The sequence below is a fragment of the Alternaria triticimaculans genome, assembly GCF_023758025.1.
Source record: "Alternaria triticimaculans strain BMP 0046 chromosome Unknown scaffold_3, whole genome shotgun sequence".
NCBI classification, from domain to species: domain Eukaryota; kingdom Fungi; phylum Ascomycota; class Dothideomycetes; order Pleosporales; family Pleosporaceae; genus Alternaria; species Alternaria triticimaculans.
The window spans coordinates 1334129-1354751 of record NW_026055960.1 but is presented as its reverse complement, the minus strand read 5'-3'; the positions used below and the strand labels follow the sequence as shown (position 1 = coordinate 1354751).

At 53.1% G+C, this 20623-nt stretch overlaps 6 protein-coding genes across 6 annotated transcripts; all 6 read right to left on the bottom strand.

The window, feature by feature from the left end:
• Positions 1 to 263: 263 nt before the first annotated feature.
• J4E78_003139 (uncharacterized protein) lies at positions 264 to 2220 on the bottom strand (the record flags this gene model as incomplete). The annotated part of the gene is made up of 3 exons (XM_049363781.1): positions 264 to 535; positions 587 to 1776; positions 1835 to 2220. 3 exons carry the CDS (start codon positions 2218 to 2220, stop codon positions 264 to 266), a joined length of 1848 nt encoding a protein of 615 aa, XP_049224446.1.
• Positions 2221 to 2739: 519 nt separating this feature from the next.
• J4E78_003138 (uncharacterized protein) lies at positions 2740 to 6311 on the bottom strand (the record flags this gene model as incomplete). The annotated part of the gene is made up of 9 exons (XM_049363780.1): positions 2740 to 2943; positions 2992 to 3158; positions 3210 to 5445; positions 5496 to 5513; positions 5563 to 5610; positions 5659 to 5799; positions 5851 to 5901; positions 5952 to 6071; positions 6123 to 6311. The coding sequence occupies 9 exons, from the start codon at positions 6309 to 6311 to the stop codon at positions 2740 to 2742; spliced, it is 3174 nt and encodes a 1057-aa protein (XP_049224445.1).
• A 1422-nt stretch (positions 6312 to 7733) lies between these two features.
• XPO1 (Exportin-1) lies at positions 7734 to 11294 on the bottom strand (the record flags this gene model as incomplete). Its single annotated transcript, XM_049363779.1, has 7 exons — positions 7734 to 7971; positions 8019 to 8572; positions 8654 to 10830; positions 10878 to 10949; positions 11005 to 11077; positions 11132 to 11161; positions 11229 to 11294. The coding sequence occupies 7 exons, from the start codon at positions 11292 to 11294 to the stop codon at positions 7734 to 7736; spliced, it is 3210 nt and encodes a 1069-aa protein (XP_049224444.1).
• A 2224-nt stretch (positions 11295 to 13518) lies between these two features.
• On the bottom strand, positions 13519 to 14141 carry J4E78_003136 (uncharacterized protein; the record flags this gene model as incomplete). Its single annotated transcript, XM_049363778.1, has 3 exons — positions 13519 to 13593; positions 13673 to 13837; positions 13890 to 14141. 3 exons carry the CDS (start codon positions 14139 to 14141, stop codon positions 13519 to 13521), a joined length of 492 nt encoding a protein of 163 aa, XP_049224443.1.
• A 672-nt stretch (positions 14142 to 14813) lies between these two features.
• RPL31 (60S ribosomal protein L31) lies at positions 14814 to 15498 on the bottom strand (the record flags this gene model as incomplete). The annotated part of the gene is made up of 4 exons (XM_049363777.1): positions 14814 to 15020; positions 15125 to 15199; positions 15358 to 15467; positions 15495 to 15498. The coding sequence occupies 4 exons, from the start codon at positions 15496 to 15498 to the stop codon at positions 14814 to 14816; spliced, it is 396 nt and encodes a 131-aa protein (XP_049224442.1).
• A 426-nt stretch (positions 15499 to 15924) lies between these two features.
• On the bottom strand, positions 15925 to 18008 carry J4E78_003134 (uncharacterized protein; the record flags this gene model as incomplete). The annotated part of the gene is made up of 2 exons (XM_049363776.1): positions 15925 to 17133; positions 17181 to 18008. 2 exons carry the CDS (start codon positions 18006 to 18008, stop codon positions 15925 to 15927), a joined length of 2037 nt encoding a protein of 678 aa, XP_049224441.1.
• Between the last annotated feature and the right edge of the window lie 2615 nt (positions 18009 to 20623).

Here is a 20623-nt window from a genome sequence, read left to right as displayed (position 1 = left end):
GGTAAACGGCACCGCCACACGTATGGTGCAGCCCAAATCACGTCCCGCCTGTTCCGTATTGCCGTATGCTCAGACCGAGTGGGTACTGCCGTCAGTTCACTGTAATGCTGCACCGCCACATGTGCCCATCTAGACATGACTTTCAAGTTTCAGAATGAACTTTTTTCGCTGTACTTCTAATCTAGTGCGAACCATCCACCTGCTCCAATGCATCCATATGCTGAAATCTAATCTCTATCACGCCAAACTCCACGCTCATCGTCTTACTCTCTAAAACTATCCCCAATCTCAATCTTCTGCATGCCCAGCAGCGCCCGTAGTTTAAGGTACGTCTCGTATCCACTCAATTGCATTTCGACTCGCATGTGTCTCGTCCACGCGCCCAGCCAGCTAAGGAAGTTGCTCGGCCAAAGCACGCTGCCGTTGAGGTTGTCCAGGCTCTCTTCGTAAACCGTACGACTAGCATACCGGGCTAGAATGAGAAAAGTGCGCATAGGGCCTTGGCGTGTATGTAGACCTTCGTCCAAAGAGCGCGCTTAAGGAATAGTCAGTATCGAGGTCTGATGGAGAATAGTGGACGACTTACTCAGATCGTTCGTCTTCAAAATCAACAGAATCACCCTCGGAACCTGTCCAAGCAGCTCAATCAGGCTCTCAATCAACCCGTCTCCCAAAGCATCTCCGATGACTTTCTTTTCTTCACTTGTCCTGCTTGTCATCACACCACCTGTGCCACTCTCCTTCTTCGCCAGCACGGTATAGTCTCTTCCTGTAATCGCTGACGCGAATAGGGGGAAATGCTCTTCTTTAATCCCTGCTACCTGATATGCGTACTTGCGCATACCAGCTTCATCAGCGTCCAAGACGGCGAGCCAGAGCTTTGCATAGTTGCGTCGCAAGGGCAAGGGAATGTCGCGATAGAGACCATGATCGTATAGAATGACATCGAAGTTGGCCTTGCCCCCACGAGCGGGGTTGTGCCGAATGGCGATGTTTCCGCCGTGAGGGTCGCAATGGAGTGGTGCATCTCTGCCAAAGATCATCTCGTTGAATATCCGAGCCAAGGCTGCCGACACTTCATCCCTATCAATGCCATGTTCATCCAAGCTCTTGAGGTCGTCTGTCCGAAATCCGGATACGTATTCCATGACCAGCAGTCGGCGCTTGGCCCAGAGAACTTTAGGTATGACGACGGGCACATCGCGGACGTGGGAGAAGTACTCACGTGCGCGCATAGCGTTCTTCCCTTCAAGGGCGAAGTCGAGTTCTTGTGGGAGAGAGAGTTGCATTTCGTCGGATAGCCAGGTCAAATCGTATTCGGGAAACCAACGCTTAAGCGTGGTGAAGGAGAAGCTTGTCAGGGCCAGGTCGAGTTTGGCCCATTCGTCCAGCGCCGGATGTTGTACCTTGACAGCGACCTTCTGGCCAGTCTCACGGACTGTTGCACGGTGCACTTGAGCCAGCGATGCCGCGCCTATGGGCCGTTCCTCGAACTCTGAGAAGAAATCTGAGAGTTCCAGACCCGTGTCTCGCCGGCACATGTCCTGTATGGATTCGAAGGAGGATATCGGGCATTGGTCTTGTAGCGGTATAAAGGTATCGCACCATTCGTTCGGCAAGAGGTAGTTCATGCTGCTCAGATGTTGTCCCAGCTTTATGAAGATGGAGCCGTTCTTCTCGAGCGTGCGGAGGGTACGTTTGGCGCATCGGAGGTGGCAGGCTTTGAGTTGCTCGTTGTAGTCGGGCTCATCGTCACGCTTGAGTATGTCGCGATAGCTGTGGGAACAGGTACATTAGCTATCGAGTGTTCAATTGGATTGCACCAGGCACATACTCTCTTATGTTGAGTACCAGCGTCGCAACCACCCTGTAGCTGCGCTGCGCTGCCACATAGGCGTGTTTGGCATCGTCGTTGACTGTGACGATAGCTGCGCCGATTGCGACTCCGCCTCCAGTTATCAGCAGTCGTCTCCTCCTCTTGCTGCCCTTTGAGCCCCTCCCCGCAGCTGTGGCCGTGGCATTGGCTGCCTCACTGGCTTGGCTTGCAAATGTCCTCTGTGCTCCAAGCCGGGTCGAGAATGCATTGTGCCCGGCCGACGTGTTTCGCTGTTGCCATAGGCCCTGTCGTTGCGGCGTCGTGTGTCGTTGGGACCGTATACAAGCTCGGCAAGTCCACGTCCTTCGGAGGAGCGGACTAGTAAGGGCGCTCAGAGTCGACATTATGTGTATACCATGGTCGGCAGGGTCCAGGCACTGCAGAGAGTAGGGCGCTCAGACAGAGATGCGAAAGCGAACGACAAGCGGCAACAGACCATGCGCTTCTAGCCACAAATGTCGTCGTTCGACATTTTTCGATGGAGGCGTCGCGCGAATCGGAACCGGGACGCCACACCCTTGTCGGTTTGCGGCGACCATCGACACTGCCGAGCCCCATCACATGCTAAACCACCTTGCCCAGACACGGTACTGCTTGAACAATCTCACTTGCATATTTGCTAACATAACGCGCGCCTTTAAAACATATTCGGCATCCACGACCAGATGCACCGGATAAGAGACGCCGTATAACAGTTACCACTCGTTAATGAAAGCATCATGACACCCTTCCCTCTACTGGTATAGTAATTCCCCCGCAGGATATCCAGTCTATTGCGCAACGCCTGAACTGCATCACCATTATCCGTTCACCCATGTGCCCACAACCGATCCATCAAACTGTCCACCATCCCGTATCCCTGTTTACATGTCGACCGTTTCGTTGAAGCAGAGTACGCCGTTGCCCTTGAGATAGCCATCGACTCCGTCGGGTGTGTTCTGTCGACGTGGGTTTGCCACATGAAGGCTCGCGGGTTGGGCAGCGTCTTCGGCTGGGGAATCGGTGATGTCCGTAACGAGGACCAGGCCGGCTGTTTTGATCGATTCGATCAGGGCAGGAGCGAGTGACTAGCCATTGTTAGTACTGAATTGCGTAGTGAGTCGTGTTCCTCTCACCAGTAAACGCGAACTGCAAATCAGGCCCATAAAGTTGTTGTCTCTAGCGATCTGCACAGCCTCCTTTACAGACGTTGTCGTGCGGCCGCTGCTCTGAATGATGTTTGTATTTCCAGAAGGCGACTGCGAAGTATCGGCTCCGAGCTCGTTGCAGAGGAGAACTGGATCTATCTCAATGTTAGCATCTGTTGCATTCATTGTTCTATGATTCAACTCACAGTTGGGCTGCTTCCAGTTGATGACCGTGCATATGTCCTGGTTGAAGGAGCTGAACAGCACACTTCTCAGTGTCCCATCTATCTCGCCCGCGCCTTGCTCCCTCAATTGACGTGCATGTTCAAAGACCACAGATAAGATCTTGTCTGCGAAAGTGTTCATGTCGTGCGTGGGGCCGAGTTTGAGGCGTTCTTCTTCGAGCCGGGATGGGAAGAGAACGTGCAGCTCCACATGAATGTGAGCCGGAAGTGCCGACAAGGCATCTTTCAGCGTAATGAACGAAGATGCCATGATTTGATAGATATTCGGTATGTTGATCGAACCATTGTTGCCGAGTTCTGCAGCAAGCTGGTCTGCGGCCGTGGTTGTTTGCGCGACGCCGATCGCAGCGAATTGCGCATACGTAAGGATGTTGACCGGAACTTCTAGCCCGTGATGATTGACCTTCCATCTCGGATGTAGTACCGGTATACCATCTGCAGTCAGTTGGACGAACAGGCGTACGTATTCACCAGACAGGCTGGACCCGGTGATGAGTGTGTGCGGCTGTGAGTCCAGTTGACTAGTAGCCTTCCAGTAAGTTGCAAAGTGTGTAATCTCGAGCGGAATTCCGTGGAACGGCTTGACCACCTGGAAGTCGAAGGTGACTCTGCCAATGGCTCGTAGTCTTGGGTCAAACAGTTCGAGATGCCATCGGCCGGTGCTTTTCGAACGCTCTGTAAATACCTTTGAAGAAGCCACACTGCGAGCGATAACCTTTGATCCTATTGTAGGGTACACGTCGAAGTCGATAGAGAAGGTATCGAGATTCTCGATCTGGAAAGAGATGACCTTGAACTCATCTTGTATGGGTAGCAGGATGTTGCGTGGTATAAGATCGGAGCTCTTCGAAGAGATGGTAAGCCTTGCAGCAGGGTATTTCGATTCGTCATAGAACCGAATGGCATCTTTGCCCACCTTCTCGAAGTTGATGACTACGAACGTCTTCGTGTCCAGGAAGTTGTGGCCATATCTTCGGAAGGGTATGATCGGTGGTGGTAAGATGAACTCGGGAATGCCATCAGGATCGCCTTCAATATCCATAGCTGTAGGCATTGAGCTGGATAGCTGAGAGGATATTTGAGGCGAGGCCTGTTTCTGTGTCATGAGCCCAACACCGCGTCCAACAGAAGCAAGTAGCTGCATGCACTCTAGATGTCCTTCCCATGTCGCGTAGTACATGGCGGAAAGACCCTTCTCATCCACAATGTCTACGTCGACTTGACATTGAAGTAGCGTCTTAAGACACTCCACATGACCCTCGCTCGCAGCGTGAAAGAGGGGCGTCCATTGATAGAGTTTGTCTGGCTGGTCGAGGTCGGCGCCGTATTTTCGTAGCATTAGCAAGGCTTCTGGCGTCTTTCCCGATCGTGCCACCAAGTGTTGAGGGAACAGCCCTTCCGCATCCGAAAGCATCTCTGCTGACCTTTGTAGAAGGAGTTCCAGAATCTCTAAAGATGCGTATTGGCATGCGAGATTGAGCGGCACATGCTCTCCAGGACCCAGACGCGTAAGATCAGCACCTCGCGAAAGGAGTATCTCCACGCAAGCGAGCTTTGAGTGCACGATGGCATGTATCAGGGGCGTGAAGCTGTCCTGATCCCGGAAGTTCACTGTTTCTGGAGCAGCATTTATGAGTTCCTGAACCAGTTCCACGTACCCATGCATACAAGCGTAATGCAATGGTATCCTGCCGTACACGTCCGTCGCGTGCACATCCACGTTGCTCGATAGGCCAAGTTTGAGTACTTCGATCCTTCCGCTGATTGCCGACTTGTGAAGACAATTTCGCTCGTTGATCTCATCCTCTTGTTGAAGATTTACCAGATTCGAATCGAGCAAAATCCGCAATGCAGACTCTGGCGCTTCGGCAACGGTGCTGAGAAACGCTCTAGAGATGTGGTCGCTTGCATCGGGGAGGGTCGACAGACGAGCGAGGCACTCTTCTATCTTGCCTTGGTTCGCGGTGTTGATGGCTTGCACAAATTGGTTGTCGAGCTCGAGTTTCGCTTCGAAAGCAGGTTCGGAGACGCGCGGTTCGGCCGTGGGATGAGGGGCTTGTACTCCTTCGCCTTCAGCCCATCCTGAAAAATCAAGGAGTGCCTGGGTTGCTTGGTCGGACAGCGTGCTGATGACTTCTCGGTTGAAGCATGGTTGGACTTCGACGGCGCGCGCGAGGTAAAGCTGCTTTTCCCTTGACTGGTATGGAGTCAGCCAATGTCGGTGATGCGCAGGTGATGGTAACGGACTTTGGATGTTTTGTCCCACTAGGCAAGGTTAGCAGGCCGTTGACGACAGAGAGTGGGTGCATCAAACCTTCTTGAGGATCTTTGAAAAGGCTGTTTCGTTCACTTCCACGAATTGCTAAGTCAGGTTAGTGGGGGCAGCCCCGAGTGCGTGCGGACCAATCACCTCAAGTTTGTTAAGATCCATGCTAAACTGCTTTAGCCCCTCCTCGAGGGCAACATATCGCGAGGATGTCTTGGAGACAGACTGCGGGTGTTGTTGCATGACTCTCTTCTTATCGAGAAGCGTGGTCAAGCGCAGACGCAACTGCGACAACGGTGAGCGCTGAGCACCCCACACACAATGAGTTGAACATACCTCTGCCTCTTTCTGTAGGTAGAACGTGTTGACCTTTTCGAGCTCACGTTCCTGCGCATCATGTAAGAATCTATGTATATGTCGCTGGCACAAAGACCTACCACTCGGAAGAAGAAAGTGGCCTTGTTTGCCTGCAGAGACGATTGCGGATCCAGGGATTCATGTTGAAAACCCTCGCTCTGTGGAGGTATCACTGGTGTAGCGCTAAGTTTCTTGATGAGCTACGGAATTCATGATTAGTGAAGCCTCGATAGCAGGGAAAGCATAAGGACCTTCTTGAGTGCTTTGTAGTCGACAAAGCTGGCGGCGTATTCTGGGATTTCCAGTTGCCGTTTCTGGATGTGCTTTCCGAACTTCCTGGAAAAGCGTGCTGAGTCAGTAGTGTCTTCTTTGGAAGCAAGACTCGTCGACGAGGCTGTCTTTTTCAAAACCACCAGTGGGCGGGGTTGAAGGGTCTCCATATGATGGGGAGACGTACATGATGCTAGTAGCAAGAAGAAACTCAAAAGTGTTGTTCTCGAAGCCTCGCGGCTATGCGCATACGATGATGCACAAGCGATGGATCCAGTTCCGGGTTGCGTTGCAGATCCAACCATACAGGACCCACGATGTCAGGTGTGTGGTCTTCGGCCGCCGCCTATTCGGCAGTGGAGACAGGAGAAAAGCTCAAGACGTGATGAGGCTTGCTGGTGACAGCCCAAAGAACGGCCGTGCGTGGTTGGTAGGGAAGTCGAGAAGTGAAGTCACTCACGATGCAGCTGGCGGTACCCTGCAGTGGACCGCTCAATCCATAGACTCGCTTGGGCCTGGTCAGACAGCGTGTTAGCAGGTATTTGGAAGATGCCGAACGAGGGGCCTGGCTTGAGAACGCCACCGACGACTCATTGTAGGAGGGCCACGAGATTGTGCATACGCTGGCAGAAGGGCAGAATGCCCATGTCGTTCACACGACTGGAGAGCGCGGGCGAATCAGCGGGCGTATAGCCGCCACGAGGTTCAGCAACTGCTCACGGACGGATGTCGTTAGGTCGGTCGCATGGGGCAGGGGAGGTGTCGCATGCGGATATTCTGCCGAACAGTAGTCCCGTCGCGCTGTCTGCCCAATTGACGCGTCCGACGTTGTAGTGGCAGCGCCGCCGGGTTACGTAAGGGCCAGCTGTGGCTCCTGCTAGCTCAGCTAGGTAGCTCAACCGCAGAGGATTGCATCCGGGCACCTGATCGCGACTGCCGATGCACACGCCGCTCATCATGTTCGCACGCGCGCCCTGCTACAGCCATTATCGAGGCTCATCGGCATGTGGGTCTGTATATACGGGAAGGCAAGATTCTCCGCGATAGAGCCATGTATTCCGGCAGGTCTCGTCATACTGCATGCTGCTACCTATCTCACATCCAACCTACAGTGGGACGGCCAGGGAGTGAGCTCATACATACATGCGCAATAGCCGCAGGGCAGGACCAAGGAGACAAGACTGGCAGATGATTCAATACTTGAGCTTTATTCTCCACTCTCAATACGACGTTGCCTCGACGCCTACAGCGCTCCCATCAGTTTTAGTCTGTGAGCCAAGCCAGGCTACGTCCATGCCAGCTAGGTAATCATGTATCAAATGAACAAGTAACAGGTCTATAGGGTATTAGACCAAAACGAACCCATTTTCCCACCCTCGCAAGTTTGCCGATACGACTGACTCTACGCTTCCCATCCAACGCAGCGTCGCGACCGTCTCTTCAGTCACCATAACCACTGATACTCACAAGCCATACATGTCCCATCCATCGAGAGAATCATCGGAGCGTTTGTTTTCTGCAGACTCGTGGGGGGCGCGTGCGCTATCATAGGGCGTGCGCGTAGCCACATTTGCGTTCAACTCGACGTCAAGTCACAACTCATCATCATCCATCTCCGAAGGCTTCAGCAGACCACCGACCTTCATAGCCCGTTCACGCTCTTGCTCCTTTGCGGTCTTGGCAGCCTGTTCACGCTCCTCGGCAAACAACTCAGCATTGTCGCCAGAGAACTCCTTCAGGGAGATCAGGAAGTCGCGCAGAATGACCTTGAAACGGTTCAGGTCGGAGTTGGTCGCAAACAGTCCGTCGATGAAGGATGCAATTTGGGCACTGGATTTGATTAGTATGGGTCATACAAGCTAACGGATATAACTTACGTCTGGAGGTTGGGGAAGGCAGTCGCCAACAGGTTGCCGACAAAGTTCCGCAGGAACTCTCTGTTCGGGGTGCCTGCCTGTGCCATATCTGGCGATGTGTAGATGGGACCCTGCAGCTTCTCTGAGTCGACAAGCCAGAACATCTTAGCCAGCAGCATCGACTGGGACTTGAAACCGGCTTTGTGATCGCTATCAGTAACCACGAAGAATACATCCTGAAGAATGGTCGTAAAGAATGTTTGGAAGAAGGAGTTGCAGGTTTGCTGGTCTGTTTCGGACATGTTGGAAACCAGCTCGAAGCACATGGACAGACCGGCGCTCTCAACCTCACGGTTGTCGTGCTTGCTTGCCCACATGCAGGAGTCAATAACAAACTTGAATGATCGGGCATCGAGTCGCAGCAGAGCCGGGAAGCAGCGGAGGTTGATGGTGCGTAGAAGCTTGAAGAACTCGACACGGTGTTCGGGGTATTCCGAGAAGTCCTTGTTGATCATGTCCAAGGTGCATTCGAAGACGCTGTCCATGATGTTGATGATCTGGTCCTCCATCATACTCTGCGAGAAGGTTAGCATATATTTTGATAGTGGCTGAGCGAGTCCGACCATGTGCTTGCTCAGATTGGGTCGCCAACGTACATGTAGCTTGTTGATAATTGTCGTCATGACATTCAACACTTCGGCCTCGCGAGCATCGGGAACATTGTTCTTGTAGTCGATCAAGACAGCTTCTAGCAGCTTCGGCACAATGTTATTGTGGATCATCTCCAAGTCGTCGGCCTTCTCAACGTATGTGTTGATGAGTTTCAGAATCTCCTTCTTGATCGTACGAAGGCCGCGGACCTTGGGCATCTTTGTTGCGACATTACCCTCTCGCTGGACAGCTTCGTCGATGAGCTGTGAGCTCGCGCGGTACATTGTCAACATGTCGAAGTATATCCGGCCGATCTGGGGGTAGAAGTAGGGTCCAATTGAACCACATGCTGCGACATTAGTCTTCATAATGTTACCAACAATCTTGATGACTTCTGAATCTTGGAGGCAAGCGGGGTTTTGGTTAGCTTGGGCGATAATGTTGTCCCATGCGGAGTTTGGCAGGGACATCAGATCGGCGATCAGGCGCTCCTGCATGCTCTTCTGTCCTTGTGCGCTAATCATGTAACCGCAGGCTTCGTAGAAAGTGTGGACTTGCTGGGGTGAGAGGTCGGCGGTGATCTTTCTCAGGTTGCGAACGATCTCGTCGATGAAGGGCTCGGTCTCTCCGGGCTGAAGAGCAACAAAGTGTCGTCGGCACTTGTTCGCGATCTTGATGAACGTATCGCAAGCCATGTCCTGTACACCCTCGTGGGTCTCGTGCATGAACTCGAATAACTTGTTGACGACTGTCTTGAGGAACTTCCAGTGGGCCTTGAGGAATCGAGGATATTGACCGACAATATACATGATGTTACTGGCGACAACGGCTTTGTTGTCCTTTCCTCGCTTCATCTCAGTCAAACCGAGTAGATCCTTAATGACGGTGACCAAGAAGCGCTTCTCTGTCTCCTCGTTCATGGCACCAGAGATGGAACCGATGGCCCAGCAGAGGGTATTGCAGTTAGCCCATGACCACTCTGAGCCGTCGACTTGGCGGGCCAGCTTCTCCGACATGATTTGCTCGGTGTCGTTAACGTCCAAGTGGGTAAGGAAGACGAGGCACTCGCGAGTGGACTTGTACAGCTGGATCGTGTCGCTCTCCTTCACGAATTCACGGACGATCTCACCTTCATCGTTCTCGACGATGAGGACTTCCTCGGGCCTCACCATCTTCTCAATCATGACTGTTCGGAGGTTGGACAAAATCTCGGTGTACTTGTTCTTCCGTAGAGGGTAGTTGGCCAACTCGCGACCGCCGTTGCCGGGGATGCCCATGTTCAGGAGAGGATTCATGTCCGTTATGGGAAGCGCCTGCATCTCATCGTAGAGCTCCGAGACGAGCTTGGTCCAGTATTCCAGGCAGATCTTGAAAACCTCGCGATCGTCGATCTGGCTTATGCGAATAAGGTAGAAATGGCCATGCGTGAGGAAGTCCCTGTTCATTAGGTTTTCGATGACGTTCAGGTGCATGGTGAAGAAATTTGTCAGGAAAAGCGCGAGATTCAGAACGAACTCCTGGTCCCGACCATTGCTTGAAGAGTATGTGCTCTTCAGGTCCAGGGAAAGAGGTATGATCTTCGAGATGGCCGTCAATGTCTCGGTGAACATAGAAACAAGCTTATCGTCGTATGCAGGTTCTGTGTGTAGACCGGCGATTTCAGTCAAGCACTTCAGGGTGATGTTGCGGAAATCGGGGACTTCGAGGAATCGGCTTCGCAGGGTCTCGATCAGGCTTTGGCCGCTTGGAGGTGTCTCGAAGATGTAGCCGAGAGGGATCCAGTTGAGGAAGCGCAATAAGGTTTCGAGTGTCGCCTTAATCAGAGACGCCTCGGTGGCTGTCCGCAGAACCTCTGAGCAGAGCTGGTAGATGGCCGTGAACTCGTCGCACATGCTCTGCTTCAGTTCCTTTCGCTTGACCGAAGTCATCTGCTCCTCGGAGTAATCAAAGACTTCCTCAGACAAAAGTCGCAGGATGACCATGTTGTTCTCGCATATTCCTAAGCTGCTGTGGCAGGACGATATGATCTCGTTGATGAAGGTCGGCCAGTTGTGGGGCCACTCCTGCTTCAGGACGGAGACGAGGACGAGGTTGAGCTTGTTTAGGAGGGTGCGCTCGTTGCGGAGGCTTTCGTCGTTGTTGGACAGCGAGATGATCAAGTTGACGATGAAGTTTCGGATACCTGACTGGGTTAGCAGCGCTCGGAAGACAGAGTGTTCTGTAGCATACCCTGACACTGGTCTCGAGGCAGCACCTTCCATCTAGTCATGATGACATTGTCGAGAACTTGGAGTCCGAGATCTGCCGACTGTTAGCAACGAGGACCACCAACCTTGTAGCACGTCGCTGCACTCACACTTCGTCTGCGGGTACTGCGCATCGGATAGGATCTTGTCAACAAGAAGCCATGCGTCTGGATTCTCTTTGAACTATGCGAGGGTTAGCGGGACACGCCTGCAGCGATGGTGAGTGCAGAGGCCTACCTGGTTCAGCGTAGCCTGAGCTTGCTTTTGCTGCAGTGGGCGACATGTTAGCCGTGATCTCATGGGACGCCTTGGTCGGGGTCGCATAGATACGTACTTGCTCACCGCGGCCCTCGTAGAAGGCGCGCACTGTGGCGTCGAGCTCTTCAATTGACAGAGACATGGCGGGCTGCAGCGCGGCGGGAAAAGCTCCCAATCAGCCTTGTGATATCGTCTATGTCCCCAAGAAGCTCAAGCGTCGGCTCAGCTTCTTGCAGCGGTTGCGTATGGGCGCGTGGGGCGTGGGCGGAGGGCGGGCGCGCAAAGGTTCGCTGCCTTGCAGAAGTTGTGTACAGACAAAGGTGGGGCACTTGGGCGGCAGAGAGATTGTGCGGGCACGCTTGCCAAGCTGCTGCTGAGGCTACTGGTAGTCGGGCGTTGCTAGACCTGGATCGGGTCCGTCTTCCTGGCTGCTCGCAGTGGTGGGGGTGGGAGGCGCTGACGTTGTTGCAGAGGCACGGGTTTCGCGGTGAAGTCGCGTTTGTCAACTGGAACTACCCGTGCCGAGAGGCAAGCACTAGTGCTCAGGGCTCCACACGCGATCGACTGATACCCTGCATCCTTCCTCCTCACATCGACACTTCCGCCGCATTGTCGATGCATGCAGATGCCTTGATGCAGCTATCTTGACACTGTCACTATATTTGACTTTGTATATCCGGCTCACTGAGAATGTCACCATGGCGACCAAGACTACCCACTCTGCGATAACAGCACCATTCACACCCGAACAAAGCAGTCTCTGAAGATGTTATACGGCTTCACACAACTTGATGTTTTCATTATCATCAAGACACACATCTGTCATGATTCGATCGAGCGACCAAGTGGCCGATGGTGGTCTCAATCAGACTACTGGACAGCTTGGTCACAGCTGGACGCCTTACCAGGCAGCCCGTCGGATATATGCGAGACATCTGATGGCTTGCATCTGCGCCAGATGCAACCTTACGTCGACGCAAGATGTTGAGAGGACTGTACTAAATACATCAGAATGCAGTATTAAGCCAGAGACAATGGAGTGATCCATCAAGGGGCTCCTTGCATGATGCGTGCCTTGCCGCCTGTTCGTTACAAAGCTGCCAATCGTTTCGCAGCAGATTCGCTTGTGGCACAGCATATCATTGACAGGTTTTATCCGGCTACTTCTTCAAACTGTAATTCACATTTTCCGCCATTGCAGAGCTAAGAAATGATCGAGAGCCATGGATTCACACCAGAATATTGCTGACCACCGTAAGTCGAACCGAATTCGCGTCGCCGAGCATGGCCTAACCTCAGCATCACCTGGGCAGCCTACCACAGCATCCAAGTCCCCAGCGATGCTCCTTTCAGACTCGGTGTCTCACCTGGAAAAGGATGGGGTGTATTTGCCACGCGAAAGATCCTCAAAGGAGAAAAGATCCTACAAGAAAAGCCTCTCTTCGTCATCCGGAAGCCCCACTGGATGATCGAGGAAAGAGATGTGCTCGCCGCCTACTACGCACTGTCAAAGACAGAGAAAGCCCAGTTCCTCATTGTTCGAGACAATGGCGACGGCATTTTTTCAACCACGGAGAGGGCTTTTTCAGAAAACTCCTTCACTATCCCCGCACAGTCTGACAAGGCGCATGGCTTCTTCTTACTGCATTCTCGATTCAATCATTCTTGCCTTCCCAACTGCAAGATCCCAGATGACGCTCAACCCGACGACTCCATAATCAGCTACGCCACCCGTGACATCGAAGCCGGCGCCGAGATACTCTTTTGTTACGAACCAGACTTTGATTACAGAACTAGGGACGAGCGTCACCGCATACTGCGCTTTGAGTGTACCTGCCGAGCGTGTGACAGAACTTCAGACTTCCACGTTCTCAGCGAAATGCGACGCATCCTCATGAGAGGTCTCGATTACCTCAACACTGGTCGCCATATAGATGACTCACTTCACGGTTCTAGGGCGAGACCGATCATCGTCGATGCTGGGTTGAGAAAGGTAGCGGAAACGTACAGTATCTCGTTATCTTCCAGGTTCATATACAACGTGCTGATGATGGCGCTATGTGAGCAGGAGGGCCTGTTAGATGAGTTTGTCGAAAAACGCATGCTACCAGGTATTGCGCAAATGGCTCAGTTATTTCGCACTGAAAGCAACAGAGAAATGGCTATGAAGGCTCTAAAGCAGAAAGATTGGACAGAGAGATTCGTTGTTTCGTCGTATATGTGGGGATCGCAGGATGCAGCCGACACCGCTTTTGCACAACACTATCGTTTGCTAGCTAGTCGTAGTCAAAGATGATTCTTGAGTATGCGAAACCATCTGATTGCCCAAGTGCAGATACAGCCTCTGCATGAGCTCACAATTGACCTTAATCCTTGATCCTCCCATCTTTTACCATCTCCCGAATAGCATCAATACTACTCTCGACCGCTTTCTTTGCCATCTGTCATTTCGTCAGCATCTAATCGAACCCCAGCACATAATGTCATACGCGCAGTCTCAACGGAAGAACAAGTACTTACACCCTTGAACTTCTGAATCTCCTTCTCCGCCTCCGGAGTCCCCTCCTGCACATGCGACACAACAAACTCAAACATATACGTCATGTTCAAGTCCTCGATCTCGCCAGACGGGCCATCAGAGACGATATTGCGGATATGTGTCCCATCCTCCTGCTCGAAATCGACCTTCAAACATCATCAGCCAAAAATGTCGACTTCGCGAACGATTTGTACGTACCCAACTCGGCCAGTAGCTCCTGACAACTTCCTTGGCCTGATCCTTGGGCCCCATTCCCTTCTTGAACTTGACATCCCGGGTTACCACACCATCTTTTTCTTCGAGTACGTCGCAGCTCTCAATCACAGGGACGAATTCTTGGGCGAAACGGATCTTGCGCTGTAGGCCGGCCCAGATCTGTGCTTGGTTGAGGACCGGTGTTGCGCCGGCGGGATTGATACGGGAGGTGTAGGCTATGTTGAAGTTTACCATGTTCGCGGTCGTTCTTCAGGATGGGATATGGTTATGTGGTGCGATAGTTGGGTTGTGAAAGTTGGTGGTTCGCGTGTTACAGGCGGGGGTAAGACGAGTGTCTGACGTCAACCGGAGATGATTGATGAAGGTCGAGAATATACAAATTGCATGCTGGAAGTCGCTCTATATGCTTTCTCTGTATTCTCTGCTAAGGAATTATTGGAGCAACTGACATGCCGAACGGTATCCAAGGCTTTGGTAAGCACCTAATGTTCGGCTCCCCCCAGGGCCGAGCTACGTAGAGCCGCTTATGCAAGGGACTCTTTGGAAAAGCGCGAGAAGCCGAACATGATCTGGCAGACCACTGTTTTAGTATTCCGCGTAAATTATGTGTACAGTAGTGAGCGACGCTGGCAGTACCTCGTCAATGTCTGCTTTGCTGTTAGTTGTGGTGAAATCTTAGTCTGTCGCAAGGGTTTCTTCTTCAATACATCACTCATTTTGGCAGCAGGTAATTAGAGTGGTTCAAGTCTCCAAGTCCATCAAACGTGGCGGGGCATGATCTGTCATTGAGGTATCATTTCACCAGCCTTTCGCTCTAGATATCCATAGTAGCTACTCAGCACAACCCGCCGGAACGCCATGCTTTTGATATGCACATCATCCTTCCCCCTTGTTCGCGGGATTCCTCTAAGCATCCTCAACAATCTGGGTGTGGAGACCCTTGGGGTCCTTGACGTTGACGGCCTGGACGTAGGAGTAGAGCTTCTCCTTGGCGCCCTCCTCGTCGTTACGCTTACGGGAGATGCGGACACGGAGACGGAAAGGAACGCCCTTGATACCGGACTCCCAGACCTTCTTGTTGAGCTGGGGGTCTAGGCGGACGTCGTTGGTGCCCTACATCGAGACAGTTAGCCTGAGTTTGTACGATTGACGACACCATGGCAGCACACGCACGTAGCGCGCGTCCCATGGGCCGGTGGTTTTTCCATAGCACATACCATAGCCTGCTTAGCGAAAGCGCGGATCTCCTTAACAGCCTTGGGGGCCCTCTTCTTGAAGCTGACGCCGTGAACCTATACCCAATGTATTAGCCTTATGTTCTCTTCAGTCTTCCGCCCAATGCCTGCGTGACCAAAGGTAGGTGCTCAAGCCAGTGTGATCGGCCTGGTCGAGCACCCACCCAAGGTTCCGCGAGACCATCTGTGGACTTCACAAAACTGAATCAACATACGCGCTTGTGGAGGTGGATGGTGTATTCGCGGGCGACGACATCGGCGATGGCGCTGCGGCCGGTCTTTCCGGCAGACTTCTTGCCGGCGGACTTGGTGGTTGGGGCCATTTCTGGAGGGAGAATGTGTTAGCAAATACTCATCGCAGCAATCAGCTGGGATTGCGATTCGCGACTGTTGCGCAAATCGACTGATTTGAACACAGACTGGGGACGCAATACATACTGACAGAGGTTCTCGCTGCGGGGGTTAGTCGACGATGAGGATGCGAGTTTGAGGCTTGAAGGTCGAAAAGTCACGATATTCGAAAATCGGATGCCGCCAGTGTGCCCGCTTACTTAGCGCGTCGAGCACGGACCACGGCGCACGTGAGTCGAGGCTTGTGCAAGCTCTGGAGTAACTGGAACACCATGATGCGTTTGGCTCAATAACAAAGTGTTTCTATTTGGGTATCTGTTGCTTTATAAAATGGCTTTTAGTGAATTTTTAGGTTGTTATCCAGGCCCGCACCAAAGCAATATTCGTAGAACATCCTTTTGCCTTCCCAGAACGCCCGCTCCGCAAACTCCTTACACATGACCTGGCAGGTCGAATTCCTTACCACGCTTTTTGGTGACATCAAGATCATCCTCATCGTCGTCTTCATCTTCATGGTGTTCGCTTTCATCGCTGCTACTCTCCTCGTCTTCGTCGTCCTCATCGTCTTCATCGCCGGCAACGAAGCGATTCAGCCGCCCACCATCTTCACCCCAGAACTGCAACCCTTCGGGATCACGATCTTGCGAGAGATCTAATGTCGGGATATCTTCGAACAAAGCCGGATTCAAATCGTTCCTGAAGCGCACGAGCGACTGCGTGAACCGTTCCAGAACGTACTGCGGGAGTGACGGTTCCTTAACCGTGGTACCATCTGTCGCGGGACGTTCGGCGCGGTCGTCGTTGCTGAGATCGATGAAGGGCACATCTTCAGCTCGAATATCTCCCGTCGGGTTGAGATAAGCATCGAAGGATTGGCGCACGCGTTCAAGCATTTGCTGTGCAGCATCAGGCATTTGAGGCATCTGAGGCATTTGTGGAAATTGCGGTATCTGCGGGAAGTTTGGCAGCGGTGGGAACTGCGGTAGAGATGGAAATTGTGGCATCTGAGGCATCTGCGGCATGCGCGGTCTGCCAGGAAACTGCGGCATCTGGAAAGGGAAAGAGGGCAGCTGACCTGGTAGCCATGTCTCTTCAGGCTCGTCTGGCTGGAAATAGTACCGAGGCGAACGAAGTGGTGCTTGGGAGGAGGGCGAGCTGACGCTCACAGGCGATCTCGAGCCTGAATCAAGGTCGGCGTCTAGTATCGCATTGGCAGCTTCTTCACTCTCTGGCCCGTTCAGAATGCGGAGCTCGTTGGTGTTGTAAGAGTCGCATGTACCGCATTGGTTGCCAAGCCAGTGATATTTGACAGAAGATTTCGCTGAACAGTCGTTGCACTGGACAACTGCTCGTGTGTTTGCGAACTGCTCTGGCATGGGCTGACCCTCGATTGCTTGAGTCAACTTCTGCCACTGCAGATCCATACACACAGCACTCTTTTTGCAAATTGGGCATTTGTACGCAGTCTGCATGTAGAGGTTGTAGCACCCTTTGTGAAGATAGTGGCCGCAAGGCATTGACACGACAGCAGTAGACGAAGTGAAGAGATGGTCGCCGCAGATTGGACAGTCGCCCTCGGTGGCACGCGGGAGGCACTTGTGCGAGGTCGCGTGAGAGATGGATATGCAGACATTGCAACTCTGCACACAATCAGTCTAGTCCAAAGTGCGTCTAAAGCAGGACGTACCTTGCAGTGATAGAAGTCTTTGCCCAGACCCTCTCCTCGTCGGCAGATACCACAGTCTGGGCAGTGGTAGATCTTCTTCTTGCTGTTGTTGTCCCAGAGCTTACAAATGTCACAATAGTAGCATGCGGCTTCCGTCTCACAGTTCTTGCACACCTCGGCTGCTGGTTGGGGCGTACCGCATGCCATGCACAGCATGTTCTGTGTCAGCTTCCTGTTCAGGTTATGGTCCTCGACTGCATCGTGGCAGTGTCGGCACGTGTACCAGCGGCGGCATTCGAAGCATTGCACTTTGACATTGCGCTTGTAATGCTGGCAGCCGAGCACAAGCTCCCCTTCCGCGCTGTCCTCCTCATCGTCTTCGCCGTGCTCTGCGCCGTGGTCGTGATGGGGCCGATACGTGGGGTTCGTGTCGCCCTCGCGAAGATTGTACGAGATGTCGGGGGTCACGTCGGTGGTGGACGAGTAGGGCGATGACGCATGGACATCGGAGAAGAGGGACTGGCCGGAGGTCGGGGTAAAGGGGCGGTCGTGTGAGATGAAGCTCGCGGGGGACGTCGGGCGCATGTGGTTGTACTTCTCCGTCATGAGGTTGTGGATCATGCGGGCGCGCTCCTGGTCGGAGATGCTCAGGGCGCGGATCTCGTGGATGCGCTCGCGGAGATGGGCCATGCCATCGTCAGCGGGGAGCAGCTCAGCCATGGCACTGGCATGCTGGCTGGGAGTGCTGGCGGGACGGAGCGACGAGGGCGACGGCGCAGTCGAGCGTGACGAGTCGACCTCGAGGTGTCGGAACTGATCAGCGAGGGTGCGGGATGGATTCGCGGACATGTCGACTGGGGTGTCTATTGGCAGATCGTCATGGCTCTGCTCCTCGTCAACAACCGCGCTGCGAGGCCGCTGCGAGAACGACGAGTAACGTCGGAACCCGTCGCCCAGGGCTTCGGTGCTGTTTCTTTCACGTGCGCTCACGGAGCCCGCGTCCGTTTCGTGCTCCCGCCGTGGCACTGCCGCAGACGCAGAGTCGTGATTGTCACATGCCAGAGGCCGAGCTCCGTCATGGCTCGCCTCGCCAACGCCTGAGAAGCGGCGTGCATGGCGCACAACGGGCTCGATAATAAAGGACGAGAAGAGACTCATTGGGTCATGGTGCTCGTTAGGGAGGTGTGGGAGAGGAGAGGCGTCGTCTCAGGACGCGCAGAGGCCCTCAGGCGCTGCTCGCACTGTGCTTCTCTTGACCACGTTTCTGTGGCTCAGTTCTGGTCATGCTCTCGAAACGCCACACTTGCCACGAGAGAACCTTGGAAAGCCTGCTGCCTGTCTATTCTCGGGCGTACCTCACTCCGGTCCGAATACGCAGTACGCTCGTTATCGCTTTTCGTCTGGTCTTGCGAGCTCGACATGGCCGATCCCGCACCCGCAAGCATTTCCGAAATAGGCCCACAGCAAAATACTCTTAATCGCGGCCACAGACACGATCGCACTGTTATCACGATCACATCCGAGGCCCACACTGGATCCCTTCGCCGTCACAGTCCCACAGGGCGTGGTGCGGCGGAGCCCCCTAGCCCCGTTACCTACACGCTATCGTCAGCGTCCTCAGTCCACCCGGAAGAGCTGGAAGGCATCGTACCTGAATACGCCAAACTCAAAATCACACCACGCAGAGGTCAAGGCAGCCCGTGTCAACGGACATCTCGACTTGGTGTATGGTTTGTTTTGTGCGGGAACGTTCTCACCGCACGGCAATGCATCCGTGGTCGATCCTCCACGCGACAAGCCCTTCTCACGTCTGACCTTACAAGCGTTGGTGTCGTAAGGCCACCGACTCACTAAGCTGATGTACCGTATACCAGAAAGATTCCGCTTCATGTCTCCCAATTGAGCAGGTTCTGAGATTATCCGTCGATCATAGCAGAAATCCATGGAAATTACAGAGGACGGTTTGGCGTTCCGGTGCCTTGTGAGCCACGCATGACGGCCGCCACAGTGGCAATCCGCATCCTTCGACACCTGGGCCGCTCCACCTACTCCTATACCCGCTCTGTACTACACACCATTTGTCGTGGCGACTTCCTGACAAGGCAGTTTAGATGAAAAACTATGGATTGCGGCGGACTTTTCGCGGTCGCTAAAAGGACCGATGCCATCCATCGCCCTCTACCATCCGCGGCACCACGATACAAAGACATACTTCGCCCATTAACGCCTGACTCAACTTAAAGAGTTTTCAGTCGCGCATGCACGACCACGCCGTATGGAGCAAGTCTTGAAGAAAACATTGATTACTGCTGCGAAACCTGGGTGTAGAGACGAGCCATTGCAGCCTCGATGTCAACAATTCCACGGTACGACAGCGGCATGACGCATCTCGCAGTCATGTCGCCGACCTGCCTCCCATGGAACGGTACTTCACGATACTACCATAATGAGCAGATTCCACAGTATCCATTGATTGCAGTCGCCATATCGTGGGTGAGTGAGTAGACGGCGTGAGGTGTTGACATGTCTTGTTGTTCACGCTAAGACATCCACACCAGACAAGCTTCCGCAATAATACCCTGGATCGTCCCGCCAGCCCCTGAGATACCCGCAAAAGGCAATACTGTCGCATTCTGTCGAAAGCTGTATGCGATCCACGGTTGAGTTCGTTTCGAGGCGTCTTCTTCCCGTCCATTACCCGTGGGTCACATCGCCAGGTCAGGCAAAATGTTGGGAAGCGTTGATTACGGTCACGATTTCCTGGATGACTATGAGGGGCGGTGCCAACAGCTATGACTCCTCTAGAGCACCAAATTTCCACGTTGCTATAAACAGCGTCGCCAGAAAAGGTATCTCAGCGTAAAGTGTTGAAGATAGCAACACTTTCACGGTTCGCATTCAAGACTAGATGTGCGCTATTGAAGTTTCCATTCACCCCTTAATCTCCTCTCTAGATCATTTCGGCATTGTCTCCGCTCGAGACACAACAGTAGTCTACCAGAATAACTTCTACTTGGGCCCTGGCGTTGTCATCCACTGCTCTCAAGATCACATCCTCCTACAGCAACTCTTCCATCAGCCGAAGCTTGCCGTAGTTGAGTACGCTCGCTTTCGCCATGTTCTTTGTTCCATCTCGCTATCGCTATCCGGTAGTCTGTCTGTGTCAGCAAATGTGCAAGCTCCTCGCGGCAGACTTACCCATGCAGTCTTTCGTACATCCCTTCAGTATCGGGAGGATTTGGACCAGCGCAACAACCTGACCAAACCCCCACGTGTCTTCGGATTCGCCCTGGAGATGCATACGATTTGCGGACCGAATCGCCCATACCATGTACAAATGGAGCAGAAATTGGGCGAGAGGAATGCACACCAAAGTGAATTCCTTCTGGAATTTCAGGAACTCCTCGACAGCTACAGGGAGCTCTGTTTCTGAAGATGATGGCGGGGTATCATATCTTAGAAGC